The sequence below is a fragment of the Salvelinus namaycush genome, chromosome 5 (assembly GCF_016432855.1).
Source record: "Salvelinus namaycush isolate Seneca chromosome 5, SaNama_1.0, whole genome shotgun sequence".
Lineage (NCBI taxonomy): Eukaryota > Metazoa > Chordata > Actinopteri > Salmoniformes > Salmonidae > Salvelinus > Salvelinus namaycush.
The window spans coordinates 28,145,136-28,160,954 of NC_052311.1; the positions used below are offsets into that span (position 1 = coordinate 28,145,136).

Genomic DNA, 15,819 nt, shown 5'->3' on the forward strand with positions numbered 1-15,819 from the left:
TGAGGAGTAAGGCCCATGGAGGCACACACACAGCCTACATACACAAGGCTATTCCTTTGTATGAAACAGAGGACCGTATTCATCCACTTTCAAGGCTCACCTGCTCCCCCCTCCCTTCCTTGACCTTATAGAACAGAGCCCAGCCCCTGGAAAGGGCTTCCCAGCCAGGACCAGACCAGGGGGAACCTGAGAAGGCCAGCCGTTACGTAGGCTCCAGGTGGGCATCAGCATCCCCAGTGTTCCCTTGCCTTCTATTGGCCTGGGAGGGAATCTCTCCTGTGTCACAGAGCAGGAATGCTGGGTGGTGAGAGGGGGATTCCCATGAAGCTTTCCCACCACTGTGAGCCACCCTGTGGAGAGAGAGGGAGGGGCCTGAAGGTTAAAGTGGGCAAGCACCCTCTCCTTCTCTTCTGCTGTGCTGAGTGAGGGTCTGCCATGTAGAATAGCAGGCAGTTCCGAATACATGTTGGATGAGTTCCACAGACCCTGGACACCCATAAAGTTTGAGTGAGAACACACTGGGAAGAAGCATTACAGGTATGGTAATTAAGGACTATGTCTATTTAATTTAGCATGATTGTTGCTGTTTTTCTCAATATTGGCTCTTCTTCTTTGGTGTTTTATGGCAGTGTGCAATGTTAAGGTGCATTACTGCTACCTACTGGGCATATGGACATATTCAAAATTCTGAAATGTAATCAATATTGGCTACAATTTAGAATTTTTCTGAAATCAGCTATCATTGACAGAATGTTTGTGGCATTTTGTAAAAATATGACTTGGAACCCCTAGAGGGCAGTCTACTCTTTTTGCAAAATGATGGAGAAATGAATGATTTCCTGACTTCTTCAGTTGATTACTATAATTTGAATGTCTCCCACATTGAGCAGCCCAGACTACAGGACCATGGAGGGTCTTTCTATGGAGGCCAGTGTTTCTGCAGCTCTGCTGATGGTAGGTGCTTCTACATTCTGTGTTTTGTTGTGGGGGAGTTTCACCATAGAGTTATGCCAATAAGTGTTTATTTGTGGCTTGTGCTTCTCCACAGGCATCCTGTCTGCTGGCACTGTCTCAGCCCAGCTGTGATCAGACCCAGTTTCTGCACTCTAATGGCAGTTGTGTTGACTGTCCTGTCTGTGGACCTGGGGAGCAGCTAACAGACGTAACACATAGAGTTACTGTGTGTGTGTGTGTGTGTGTGTGTGTGTGTGTGCGTGCGTGCGTGCGTGCGTGCGTGTGCGTCCGTTAGTTCGTCCATCCATATGCCTGTGTGTGTGTGTGTGTGTGTGTGTGTGTGTGTGTGTGTGTGTGCGTGTGTGCGTGCGTGCGTGCGTGCGTGCGTGCGTGCGTGCGTGCGTGCGTGCATGAGTCTGTCTGTGTGTGTGTGTGTGTGGGGCTGTGTGTCTATGTGTCTGTTTGTCTGTGTGTATCTGTTTAACTGCCTCTGGCTCTACACCTGTCTGATTCCTGTCCCAGGACTGTGGTTATGGGGATGGGGGAGAGGGCGGCCGCTGTGTGGCGTGTGCAGAGGGGCAGTTCAGTACTGAGACTGGGTTGGCCCCCTGCTGGCAGTGCACTCGTTGTATTCTGCTAAACCGCCAGGAGAGAGCAGTGTGCTCACCCACCAACAACGCCCAGTGTGGCAACTGCCTCCCAGGGTAAGTCCTATATCTATGGGGTGAGTAAAGTGCAGTGCAGACAAAAGGAAACACGTAACATTTCACTTCAGGGGGTCAAGTTTGGACTTGGCTGGTTTCCATTTGTGACATAATACTGATTACAATTCCATTGTATTGTATTCCAATAACGCTCAAGAGAGGCCAAAAAACATTGTAGTCTTAGAGAGCATGAAGGAAACTTAGGATCAGTCACCATCCCCATGGGCCATGCTGCGTATGTCTTTATGTCTGGTGTTTATGTCTGTACTCAGGTATTATAAGCTCAGAAGTAGGAGTGGGGAGGTGGACCTGTCGTGCATGCCCTGTTACAGCCCCACAGGCAAGATCCGGAAAGAGTGTTTACCTTTGCAGTGGAAACACACCTCCGCAGCAGGTAAGGTAAACATGAATCTAACAGCCAGTAAATAAGTGAATGTTGTTAGCAAACAATTATAACATCACTGTAAGCCTTCCACTGGTAGCGCCCATTGATTTTCAAATGATCTTCCTCAGAGTGAGAATTTCATTGGCAATCACTATTTCCAGGAGAAGTTTCAAAGGAGTTACAGAAAACAGTGAGTAATAGTACATTGACTCTTAAAACTAGTTGTGTAGATGATGGTTATGTGTGTATTGTTCATCTAGTGACGCTGGATACGGTCCAAGTCTCCATGGCTCTTATTGGTTCAGTGACTTCCGCCTCAATCTTCCTACTGCTTCTGTTGCTTTGGGCCTTACTACTGATCATTGAGAGATTCAGTGAGTTTTGCCTTCACGTTCAAACCATGGCTAAAAACTGTACTCGATCTCCCATTTGTTTTCTGTATTCACACAAGGTGGGAATGGAATGTGGATTATATGTGGGTTTTTTTTGTGGGGTGTTCAGAACAGGTTCCAAAGTATTGTCCTGAAGGTCTACATTCTGAAGTAGACACAGCCTTCCCACGGAATACACTCCTCTCTAACACCACAGAGACTGGAGAGAAACCACCAGTTACCCCATCAGAGAGTCCTGGACCAACACAGAACGCCCAACACAGGTACCTATCCTCCTGGCCAGAGGTTCTGCTTTGGGGAATAACTGTAATCGGGTCAATTGAACAATCTTCTCTGCATTTCTCCGTCTACCGGTCATGTTGGCTGGTGGATGAATAGATGTCAAACAATAGATCCTCTTTCTTTCCACCAATAAGATGCCTAAGCTCACTGAGCCATGAGGGTGAAGTGCATCCCACCTCCATTGTCATCAATGTCACCACCAACATTAAGCCATCCCTTCAACATGGAGGTGAAGACGGCCCCTGGGAGGGTCAGAGAGGACACTGTCACACACCAGAGGAGGTATTGCATGTGCTTTGTGTTTTCATTTTCATTTTCTAATGAATAATGATCTATTATAAATTATGAGACACTAGGAAATTCTTATAACTAGTCTAACTCACTCCACTTTTCATTTGTAGATGGAACAAAAACTGTTGGAAATCTGCACAGTTTCTCAAGGTACGGTAGGCTCTCCCATGTCGATCAAGTGATGTTGAGGGTGAGATTGATCAATTCAATCAATTCATGCTCTTGTATTTTCATATGAATATACAACCAAATGTTTTCAGAAACTGATATCAGGTTGACTTTTTGTGTTTCCACGGTTTGGGTGTTGACTGACAAGTCTCTATTACAGTGCTTACACCAATATTTATGTCATTGACTGACACTGAACTCCTAGTCTTCTTGTGCTGGTCCAGGTCAGAGTCTGGAGGAGCTAAACTATGACACAGTCCAGGACCTGTCTCTGCTGCTGGACTCAGGGGGCTGTGGCCGGGGCAGTGGGGTGAGAAGGCTGGGCTATTCCCTGGGTGTCACCCCGGAGGTCCTTTCTAACCTCCATGGCTTCCAGGATCTCTTCCAGTACCTGCGCACCTCCACCTACATCCTACTGCCCCAACTGGCCCAGGCCGCCGCCCTCCTGCCCCGCCCTGACGTTGTTGCTAGGATACACCGTGGTCTGGTGACCAATCACACAGAGACATCCAGGCCCTAGGGACATGTTGCCAATCCCACCTTGGCCTGTGTGACATACAGTGCATTTGGAAAGTATTCAGACCCCTTGACTTTTTCCACATTTTGTTACATTACAGCCTTATTCTAAAATGGATTCAATTGTTTTCTCCCCTCATCAATCTAAACACAATACCCCATAATGACAAAGCAAAAACAGGCATTTAGATTTTTTCCCCAAAAACATAAAATAATAATAACTGAAATAGCACATTTACATAAGTTTTCAGACCCTTTACTCAGTACTTTGTTGAAGCAGCTTTGGCAGCAATTACAGCCTCAAGTCTTCTTGGGTTTGACGCTACAAGCTTGGTACACCTGTATTTGGGGAGTTTCTTCCATTCTTCTCTACAGATCCTCTCAAGCTCTGTCAAGTTGGATTGGGAGTGTCGCTGCACAGCTATTTTCAGGTCTCTCCAGATATGTTCAATCGGGTTCAAGACCGGGCTCTGGCTGGGCCATTCAAGGATATTCAGAGACTTGTCCCCAAGCCACTCCTGGGTTGTCTTGGCTGTGTGCTTTTGGTCATTGTCCTGTTGGAAGGTGAACCTTTGCCCCAGGTCCTGAGGTCGTGGGGCAAAGGTCATGAGCGCTGACGTCCTGAACGTTTTGGAGCAGGTTTTCATCAAGGATCTCTCTGCACTTTGCTCCGTTCATCTTTCCCTCGATCCTGATTAGTCTCCCAGTCCCTGCCGCTGAGAAACATCCCCACAGCGTGATGCTGTGGAGCTCTGTCAGAGTGACCATCACCTCCCTGACCAAGGCCCTTCTCCCCAGATTGACCAGTTTGACCATGCAGCCAGCTCTAGAAAGAGTCTTGGTGAATCCAAACTTCTTACATTTAAGAATGATGTCCACTGTGTTCTTGGGGACCTTCAATGCTGCAGAAATGTTTTGGTACCCTTCCCCAGATCTGTGCCTCGACACAATCTTGTCTCGCTCTACGGACAATTCCTTCGACCTCGTGGCTTGGTTTTTTCACCTGTGGGACCTTGTATAGACAGGTATGTGCCTTTCTAAATCACGTCCATTCAATTGAATTTACCACAGGTGGACTCCAATCAAGTTGTAGAAACATCTCACGGATGATCAATGGAAACAGGATGCACCTGAGCTCAATTTCGAGTCTCATAGCAAAGGGTCTGAAAACGTATTTATTTTATGAATTTTCAAACATTTCTAAAAACCTGTTTTTGCTTTGTCATTATGTCAATGTTGGTTTAATCAAGCGAAACGGAGCAGAACTTGACAGTTTGAAACGTGATTTCTTTTGGGCTATAAACTGCCATTGCTTGTACACATTTGGTTAAATTAACCCATTGAATGTATAGCCATTACATATATAATACTGTTGAACTCCTTTCTGTTGCATAAGACAGTGTGGTATCATTTGTTTGCATATGGTGTGAATAGTCAGCATTGTAATGTGACCTAGATAGATGACTTTGTCATCCGAATCACAGGAGGCAAAGCACAGAGACGTCATCATTAACCATCAAATAGTATGTAAACGGCAGGCTGTGAACCCATGACAAATATACCATTGTGGGGTTTATAGTATCTCATAGGTATACTGGCCCAACATCTCACTACCACTTCCATTATTTGTGATGGTGGTTAGAGTGTTAAATAACATGGGGCTCTTCTGTATCATTCAGGGCAGTGTAACTGAACCCACAGTGTCATGTTTCTCCCTGTTTTCCATTCAAATTAATGAGGGCCCGCTGGCTAAGGCATGTGAGATGGGGTAGGACAGAAGCATTAGTGTTGGATGGAAATAGGGAGAACATGTTGTTTTCTTTATGGAAGGGGTTGGTTCACCACTGCAGCAAAGCAGTTTCTCCTGAAACTATCTCCTCAGACTCTCCAACTTTCTCCATAAGGTAAGTCCTCAAGGAGACTTTGTATTTATGCTATGACAGCAATACATATAATGTTTATACAAAACAATATATATTAAATGTAACCTTTATTTAACTAGACAAGTCAGTTAAGAACCAATTCTTATTTACAATGACGGCCTACTCCAGCCAAATCCGGACGACGCCGGGCGAATTGTGCGCTGCCCTATGGAACTCCCAATCACGGCCAGATGTGATACAGCCTGGATTCAAACCAGGGACTGTAGTGACGCATCCTGCACTGCGATGCAGTGCCTTAGACCGTGGCGCCACTCGGGAGGCCTAATATTACTTGTGTTCTAATTAAACTTCCATTGTAATAAAACATGCATACATTATCATTCCATAATCTGTGTTTTGAAAGGATTTCACCATCAACACGTCAAAATACATGATAAGCAACAGTTGCCTACTGTCATCCATAAATTCTCACGCTAGGTGACGCTATTGCCTATTATTGGCTCGTTCCCTTGTTTTACTTGGATGTCCACGTACCCGCGGATTATGCGCGTCTCTGGGTAATGTGCCATAATAAAATAGAGAAGGAAAACTTCATAGAAATGGCGGAGGGTGCAACGTCTCTGAAAGAGTTGCGAGCTCAAATGGGTAAGAAATACACATAGCGTAACTAAATATTGATGTGCCTTATGTATTTTATTAAGTCGAAATTGCTCTTGGTTGTTTGCTAAGTGACCCTGCTACCGGTAACCTAGCTACACATTTTGAACATGTTTTGTGGCTAGTAAGCCGTAGCTATCCGTTGACAATGTGCTGGGGTTGGTAGTCTGATCCCCCCGGTGCTACTTTGATAGCTAACGTTATCTGTCAAAGCTACTACTAGCTAGCGAAATGGCTACATCAAAATGATAGTTTACCGGGTCATTTATTTTGCACTGTAATGTAACTTGGCTAGCTATCATAACCACGCCATTATATTTGGTACAACGTTCGGCATGTTTCAATTAAAGTTAGTTTATTTATTGTGAACTGCAATTAAACACCTAAACTAACAGAGTTACTGTAGTAGCAGAACGACAACCAATCGTTGGGTCCGAAATTGATTTCATGACCGTTTGACACATCTGCGCGCTGATGTCTGGCGCCATACATACATTGTTAACTTTTTTTTTAAATATTTGGCTAACTAGTTAGCTTTTACCTAACTAACTTATTTGGCCATTTAACATAGTTGGCTGGTTTGTGTATACACTTAGCTAGCCAGCCTCACAAGTGTTTACTTTCTGACTAACGTCATGCCCATCTTTGACTCCTAGTCCTACGGTTAACTAATAAGCCAACTTTAGGTACCTAGCCATTTTGTATGAAAAGTAGTAAACGGTGGTTTCTGGCTGGCTAACTAACTAGTTTACTAGCCAACGTTAGGTAGATATCTTGGCTAATAAGATTGATTTTGGGAAGGCCAGCAAGTGATACTTTTTAAAATTAAATTAGCAGGGTAGCTGAGCAAAGAGCTAACGTTAGTTAGCTAACCATATTTATTTGTCTATGCAGCAGTTTTCCTACTTGGCTGTATGTAACTGTTAGCTAATTTTAGCTAGCTAACGTTACAACATCAATTGTCTTGGCCTGTTAGCTAGCTAGCATTCAAGCGGGATTCAAGCAGTGAACATTATCTCAAAGTAAAAAATATTTCAGTCTACTGTACTAACCTTGTTTACATGTCACAGGTTCTAAGGTGTTCACCCATAAAATTAATATTTAATTCAAGTTTTATAAAGATATGTCCATTCAATAGAAAATTGCAATAATCCAAACCCTATGTTAGATGAGTGACTGAAAGTTTAGCATGATTAGAGTGACTAGAATAGTGTAATCATGTCCATGGTCAAAAATTGTCTTGACAAGGTAGCTAGCTAGCTACATAACTTCTAACGTGGTTTTGCACTGAGTTCCACACAGGCACTGAACAACAAGCCCACATAGCTGCTGATGGAGGATAAGACTGTCCAGTTACAGCTAGTTTTCATGGATGCAGTCAGTGATAAAGGGTTGTTTCTTGAGTGGTTGAAAATTGCTGTATAAACCAACACTTTTTCTGTCTTTTACTCCTCCTATAACGGCAGTAATTTTATTTACACACTTCCTTTCAATGTCCCTCGTTCATTCCTTTTATCTCTTCTGCGGGCCACTTCCTGAGTGGCAGCCAAGTGCTCACTGGGTCTACGTCAGAAGGTCTGAATGCCCAGTTTGTTTTGACTCAAACTGTAAGATTTGGCTGAAATGCCAGTGTTCCCCCCCCCCCAACATAACACGGCTTGGGTGTGCATTTTTCCTTGTGGAGAAGGGGTTTCTGAAAGTAGACCATAACTTTTCTTCATCCAGTTTCCCATTCACTATTTTCACTCTGAAAGTTATCCACGCTGATTTTTGTGGCTTTGTGGAAGTATTTTCCAGTGAAATGCAATCTAGCCTAGAGGGTGATGAGGGGATGTTTGAAAATCCCAACTGCACTGACTTTGTAGAGGTTCCCTCAACATTTGGACATAGGAAGGCTAACAAAATAATGGCTGGAATCTAGTCCAGCCTTAAAATCTCCACAAGAATGTGAGCTTGTGTATCAAACTGGGCATTCAGACCTTGAGTGCAGATCAGATGCCTGGGACTCAAATCCAGGCAAGGCTATCTGAATCCTGGCTCTGCCTGGGCTGTAGAATCAAAAGCTTGATCAATATTTCTGAATCGCTGTGACTGAATCAAAGGAGGAAATTGACAGGCCTTATTTGGTGCAGTCGCTTGTAGCAGTGAAACGGCTAGGAGGAGATCCTGTCATCTCTGCATTCTGCAGGAGGTTAACCCTGAGTTGAGGTCATGACCCGCTAGTCAGTGAGATGGCAGAGCCCCAGTCAAGAACACAGTTTGGTTCCTCACCAGGCATTACAACACAGAGAGAAACGTGCCCCCAGGCAGGTCAACTCTTTTTATAAGGTGAATAAGAACTGATTGTGTTGCAGTTAACGATCATGGATGTGCTTACTCATGCAAAAGGCCCTCTCCTTTCGGCACAGTGGAAAGATTTGAGAAGCAAATGTAGACTACATTATTTGAATAAGAGGCCAGTCCATCACCCTCTCATTTTGATGGTATAGAGTAGTAAATGACACACTAAAAAGGAAAGATGGGCCTAGTTCATAGATTTTGCTTTGAATCAGTGGACTGTATAAGCATTGAGCCTACTAGCCTATCCACTCAATTGCACTTGTTGGCCTACCATGAGTGATGTGTGGACATACATCACATCAACCTGGGACAGTCCTTGTGTGCACCCTAAGGAGCCAAGCTCTGGTTAGGGCATTCTCTCATTAGCCAGTGAGAATGGCGTACAACCTGCTGTCGCTGACGTATCATCCCGGTGGCTCTGGAAATAGCCCAGGCTTAGCTCTTGAGTGAATGTGTCCCCAGTTCTCATGGACAAGATCTGCTGTCTGTGTGTGTGCGCACCCTCATCACAGTTGTGCCCGGTGAAGGCTGTCATTGTTAGACCGTGTGGACACATTACACTCCAGGCATCTGCAGTACTGCACTTCCTGCCAACCAAGTAACACCCAGCCTGTTACTGCTGCAGCCGGGGTCCTGGAGAGAGAGAGAGGGAGCGCGAGTGTTGGAACAACTTCACTGACCCACTGAACTTACTTGTCGTCTGACTGGTATGTGTGTGTGTGTGGTGGGTGACGCTTTGAACAGGAGGCACCAGTGCAACGGTCAGTCAGCATGGGTCTTCTTTAGCAGTGAACCAATGTTCTCAGTTTATTGTGAAGAATAAGGGGTTATGAAGTCGGGTGGATATCTGAGTACCCTTATGCCTCATACTGTTATACAAGTGCTCATTGGTGTGCATTACCCATAGTGCCTCGAAGTTAGACATTTGCTGGTTGGATACTGGTGGTTTTGGCCGTCTGTGAACATAACTGCAGCTGCATGTTAGTGCAGGCTGGCCTGCTTCCTGTTTATGACCATTGACTGGCCTCTTCCAAGACAGGAGCCCCATGGAGAGTGGTCTCTTACTGCCTCCCCTAACAGCTCTGCCTGGGGCTGTTCCCTAGCCTAGCTAGCCTAAACCAATATAGATGGGTTAGCTGACAACGTCAAATTATGTGCACGCTTCAATGGGGAAGAAGTCTGTATTGCTGTGATTCTGGATGGACAGATAGCAACAATGACAAGAAACTGCCATGTGGGGAATTGTAAGTGACTTGTTTAAACAAGTTTAATCTTGTTCTTGATACCATGTCTTGTTTTGAGGTATTTTGACAGATTTCATGTCAATGCTATTATGGCAACAAAAAAAATGCTTGCTAGCTAACCAACAACTGTCACCTACAATGTTTTTTAAAGACAAGTGATCATTGTGCAAATGTGTTTGTCTCCAATGTTTATTGAAAATATAATGGGTTACATGTCAACAATCTAAGCCAACCTTGTATGATTTTGCCCAATAGTTATCGGTTTTGTTGCTAAACAACCAACCCGTCTATAGCCAGTCTATTTACTATGTTGCGTGTGATTTATAGAGAGCTCTGTTCAAAGCTGTTCCTGTACTATATCCTAACTGCCTAATAGGATAAGTTACGTACTTCAGACTAATCGGTTAAGGAGTTTCCCCCTATCGTAGCAATGTGGCACCTCCGCAGCTAGCAAGCAAATGCTATATAAAATGGAATGTCCTCTATGGTCTGATGCAGGAAAAAGTAGGTTGTTTTCAAAGGATAGTGTTTTAGTTGTGGACATAGGCTAGGCAGGCAAATCTGTTGTGTATCCTAATGGTTTTCCATAATACATTCACACAGTCACCATTGACTTCTGGTTTAAAAAACACTACCCACGTTCTGGCCCGGCTTTGTGCTGCGTCAGTCTGTCTAATTTTCTGCAGCCAGCCCATTCAGGTCTAATGTATGCTTATCGATGCAAATCTCCATAGTGATGGAGAGATGGATGCAGGTGCCCTCTTCCTCCCCTCGTCAGCTCTTCTCTGTGTTCACAAGGACACAGGGCTCTATGTTGACCTTTTTACAAGGATGATGTGTGCACCTAAGTTGAAACAGTTAGGTGCACAAAGAAATGTAGAATCCTTAATTTTTCTAGCCGCACTGGTGCTCCTACATTTTAAAATGGTCGCACTGTAGAGCCCTGGGACACCTGGCTCTTTCAGTTCTACATTACGTTGACATGTATGGAGAGAAATACCTGGATCAATACATAGTTTGACTAATATTGGCTTTGAAAAATGTATGGTATCAACATTCTCATGGGGTAGTAGTAGGGTTAATGGGTATGGACTGGAGCATAGTTGGGTGTAACCAGGGACTCAGTCATTAATGTTGATATGGTGGACTGTTATTTGCGTCCATCGTAATGGAGCGTGCCCACTATTTGCCCACTATTTGCCCACTGCCCTCCTTTTTTGAGTGGATAGAAGGATGGTGACTCTGACTCTGTCTCCTTTTTCACATTCTGTGATGATATCCTCAGCCTGCTCTTTACTGTGTCTGCTAGGGCAGACTACACCAAGGCCTAATCACGCTATCACACAAACAGGTGATCATTAAGGATGGTTCACTAATACATTACTGAGATATTGCTGCAGCTTTGTTTGCCGTGTTAGGTTTGTCCTCTTGACTAGCTCCTATTGAGATACTCTGTAAAGAACAATGGCTAAAGATGCACATCTATTCCAGTAATATTGGGAGTGGAGGAGCATTATTTGGGTAAAATAAAAAATGTCCCCATGATTTAACTTCTAAGTGGTCCGTCAGGAAATCATGTAGGAACGTGTCATAGCTACAAAATTCTTGTCTCTGGTGATTGTGTACCACACACTCACATTTTATAACACTTTTAAAACAGTTACCTGAATTCCAGATCGTCAAATCAGCCAATAGCTGGTATGGGCATAGTTGTCGAACACATCCATCCATTTTATATCGTCATGACGAAGTGTATATTTTGCTTAGATGTGCTTAAAGATAAACTTGTTGTTAATCCCACCACAGTGTTCGATTTCAAAAATACTTTGCGACGAAAGCACACCAAACGATTGTTAGGTCAGCACCTAGTCACAGCCAAAGAGAGGAGTCACAAAAAGCAGAAATAGATAAATGTATCACTAACCTTTGATGATCTGCATCAGATGACACTCATAGGACTTCATGTTACACAATACATGTATGTTTTGTTCGATAAAGTTCATATTTATATCCAAAAATCTTAGTTTACATTGGCGTGTTATGTTCAGTAATGTTTTGCCTCCAAAACATCTGGTGATTTTGCAGAGAGCCACATCAATTTACAGAAATACTCATAATAAACATTGATAAAAGATACAAGTATTATACATGGAACTTTAGATAAACTTCTCCTTAATGCAACCGCTGTGTCAGATTTCAAAAAAAAAAAACTGGAAAAAGCACACCATGCTATAATCTGAGTACAGCGCTCCGAGCCCAAATAAGCCATACAGATATCCGCCATGTTTGAGTCAACAGAAGTCAGAAATAGCATTATAAATATTAATTTACCTTTGATCTTCATCAGAATGCACTCCCAGGAATCCCAGTTCCACAATAAATGTTTGTTTTGTTCGATATAGTCCATCATTTATGTCCAAATACCTCCATTTTGTTTGCGCTTTCAGTCCAGTAATCCAAATTCATGACGAGCAGGTCAGACAATTTCATTACAGTTCGTAGAAACATGTCAGACGACATATAGAATCAATCTTTAGGATGTTTTTAACATAAATCTTCAATGTTTCAACCGGAGAATTCCTTTGTCTTCAGAAATGCAATGGAAAGCAGGTCGCTCTCACGCGAGCGCGCATGTTCAGCTCATGCCAGACACCTGACTCAAAGCGCTCTCCTTCCCTCATTCTTCACAGTAGAAGCATCAAACAAGGTTCTAAAGACTGTTGACATCTAGTGGAAGCCTTAGGAAATGCAATATGGCCAATATCCCACTGTATATTGGATAGACAAACCTCAGATTTCCCACTTCCTGGTTGGATTTTTTTTCTCAGGTTTTTGCCTGCCATATGAGTTCTGTTATACTCACAGACATCATTCAAACAGTTTTAGAAACTTCAGAGTATTTTCTATCCAAATCTACTAATAATATGCATATCTTAGCCTCTGAGCCTGGGTAGCAAGCAGTTTACTCTGGGCACCTTATTCATCCAAGCTACTGCCACCCAGCCATAAGAAGTTAATCTAAACAGTGTACCAAATTATTGAACTACGTTTCTCTAAGTACTATGTCGCAATGCGCTGTGTCTGTGGGAAATGAAGATGTAACAGAAAGGAGATGGGTATCCCATTGGGCAATATAAGGAAAATCGCCCCACCAAAACTGACTGTCAACTCATCACATTCACCTAATGCGGTTGCTAAGCTAATTGTCACGCAATCGCTTCTGAAAGTCAGGATATGAGTCTATTTTGCAATGTTGTACTTGTTCATGAAATGCATGCCAATGTTTGTTTTTTGAGCTAGCACCAAATTGATTCCCATTCACTCATTGAAGGAGGGCTCTCCTTGTCCCAGAATGCACTGCGCATCCCATTGACGATGCATGGGCAACGTACACAATGGGTGTTAATACAATTCTAATGGAGTTTCCCATTTCTTCAAAAGTAACTCTGTGGGAAAGAAATGTGCTCTGAGCAGAGATGAAATGCAAGTTGAACTCGGTGAGAGACTTCTAAATTGATAGTGCAGATTTTTACAGTAGGTAGCTACTTCCCATGCTTTGACTTTGGTATTATTGTGTGTAGCTATGTTTTCTAGCTAGCCAGCCCAGAGAGAGCATTGCATTGTGGGTTTTGTAGTAGACTTGAGCTGCAACAGATTTCCAAAAACGATTTTCACATGTTTCTACCAATCATGCTATAATGCCAAAATGAAACATTTGTTAACAAAAATAGTTTTCAATGTAACACTAACACTGTTAATCATAGGAATTAGTGGTTCGCTGTGGATTATCCCTTAACCCACCTCCCGGGTGGCGCAGTGGTCTAGGGCACTGCATCGCAGTGCTAGCTGCGCCACCAGAGTCTCTGGGTTCGCGCCCAGGCTCTGTCGCAGCCGGCCGCGACCGGGAGGTCCGTGGGGCGACGCACAATTGGCATAGCGTCGTCCGGGTTAGGGAGGGTTTGGCCGGTAGGGATATCCTTGTCTCAGTATGTAAATGTAATAAAATGTATGCACTCTACTGTAAGTCGCTCTGGATAAGAGCGTCTGCTAAATGACTAAAATGTAAATGTAACATGTTAATATTTTTTCAGTTCTCTTTGGCACTGCGCTTGGAATTAGTGTGAATTTTGAGGCTTTGGTCCACAGTGAGCCAGATATAAACCCTTGTCTGATCTCTCAAGCTGTACTCTGCCTCGCTCAGCAACAGTTGCCATGCGACAGAGCTGCCTAAGCCTTGGCAGGGCGAGGAGGACACCAGATGAATAGTGTTGTAAGAGTCACTTTAAGCCGATGTGAGGGTAACTTCATTTTGTGGATGATTCATAAATATCTGCACAGACTTGGATTATATCTTTTCTCCCCTATTTGGTACATCCAAGAGCTGTGTATTTGCTAAAGTTAATCTAATTTCCCTCCACCTGTGTTTCTCTCCCCTGTCTATTCCCCTGATGGAAAGGTGGATGTTTATATTGTCGGCAGCTCATGAGACACTACTTAATTGTTAACCCCAAATGTGTATTCGAATACTGAGCATGAATTAAACTACCCCTCAGTTTCTAGAGGCAGTGGGTTGGCTAACTAGTGCATAAGCTTATGAATGCTATCGTCATTCATTAACTCCTTTTCATCCATTTTTTTAATCACTTAACCTGGGATTCCCACCCAGTGACGCGTTACCTTGTACCCCTGGACATCGACTTGGTATTGGTACCCCTGCTATATACCTAATTTATCGTTACTCATTGTATATCTATTATGACTTTTATTACGTGTTTTTACTTCATATTTGTCTTTTCTCTCTGCATTGTTGGGATGGGCCCATAAGTAAGCATTTCAGTATTAGTCCAGACCTGTTGTTTACGAAACATGTGGCGGGGGGGAAAACATTTATTAGAGGAGAGGAAAAGTAAACTGACCTCCATTTCCTGTGGGATTAGCAGCAGACATTCATTCATCCATGATGACCTGCATGAAAAATATTGATACTGTTTCAGGGCTCAACATTAATGCTTGTTCTCTTGTCAGTGTCAAGTAAAAAATAAAATGTCGGACAAGAAGAATTTAGATATAAAGGGATACTTTATCTACTTCTGAGTCAGATGAACTTGTGGATACCATCTTTATACCTCTGTCCAGTATGAAGGAAGTTGGAGGTAGTTTCACGAGCCAATGCTAACTAGAGTTAGCGCAATGTATTGGTATCTGCTAGCAAATGGTATCCACAAGTTCATCAGACTCTGGGGAAGTAGATAAAGGGCCCCATTGCCAAAATCCCGAAGTATCCCTTTAAGTTGTCCAAATGGACAAGTTTTAATAAATAACACAAATCGCAATATCAAATGATTAATCTGCTCAGAATTGGATCAGAGGCCAACATTGAAATAATATTTAAATGAATAAAGAAGCCTACATGTCAGTGTATGTGATATGCATATTGACTACAGCCTCATGTACAAACTGATGCTCACTTGAGGGATGGGCCAGAAAATGTTGCCAAACTATGAGACTTTAAATTACAGAAATATAGGCTAAATGTCAGTCATGTTTGACAAGTATAATGAATGATAACTAACATTAACGTCTATGGGTTTGATTCTGTCGCCATACTCGGCACAGTTCATTCAGATCAAATTGTCACAAGATCAGAGAGTGAAGAACAGTGCCTGTTGCACATCGCCCACCTTGAATCTGATTGGAGGTGGTCAGCATTTTGAAACTATTTAACCATTAACCTGTCTGGCACCGGCGTTCCGCTAGCGGAACTCCTCCCACATTCCACTGAAAAGGCAGAGCGCGAAATTCAAAAGATATTTTTTAGAAATATTTAACTTTCACACATTAACAAGTCCAATACAGCAAATGAAAGATACACATCTTGTGAATCCAGTCAACATGTCCGATTTTTAAAATGTTTTACAGCGAAAACACCACATTTATGTTAGCTCACCACCAAATACAAAAAAGGACAGACATTTTTCACAGCACAGGTAGCATGCACAAAGC

General features: G+C 43.1%; 1 protein-coding gene and 2 long non-coding RNA genes across 5 annotated transcripts in view; all 3 read left to right on the forward strand.

Moving 5' to 3' along the window:
• Window positions 1-432: 432 nt before the first annotated feature.
• Window positions 433-1,156, forward strand: LOC120047804. Its single transcript, XR_005476928.1, has 3 exons — window positions 433-537; window positions 891-954; window positions 1,049-1,156. It is a non-coding gene; the product is annotated as an uncharacterized LOC120047804 (long non-coding RNA).
• Window positions 1,157-1,398: 242 nt separating this feature from the next.
• On the forward strand, window positions 1,399-2,692 carry LOC120047473. The gene is made up of 4 exons (XR_005476889.1): window positions 1,399-1,658; window positions 1,931-2,052; window positions 2,304-2,417; window positions 2,545-2,692. It is a non-coding gene; the product is annotated as an uncharacterized LOC120047473 (long non-coding RNA).
• Window positions 2,693-6,132: 3,440 nt separating this feature from the next.
• Window positions 6,133-15,819, forward strand: part of LOC120048146 (ensconsin-like) — a 37,982-nt gene continuing 28,295 nt past the window's right edge. For all 3 annotated transcript variants that reach the window (XM_038993881.1, XM_038993883.1, XM_038993884.1), the window contains exon 1: window positions 6,133-6,220. In XM_038993881.1, coding sequence (XP_038849809.1) covers window positions 6,136-6,220 — 85 coding nt within the window. In that variant the 5' untranslated portion in view covers window positions 6,133-6,135. The remainder of the gene's footprint in view (window positions 6,221-15,819) is intronic.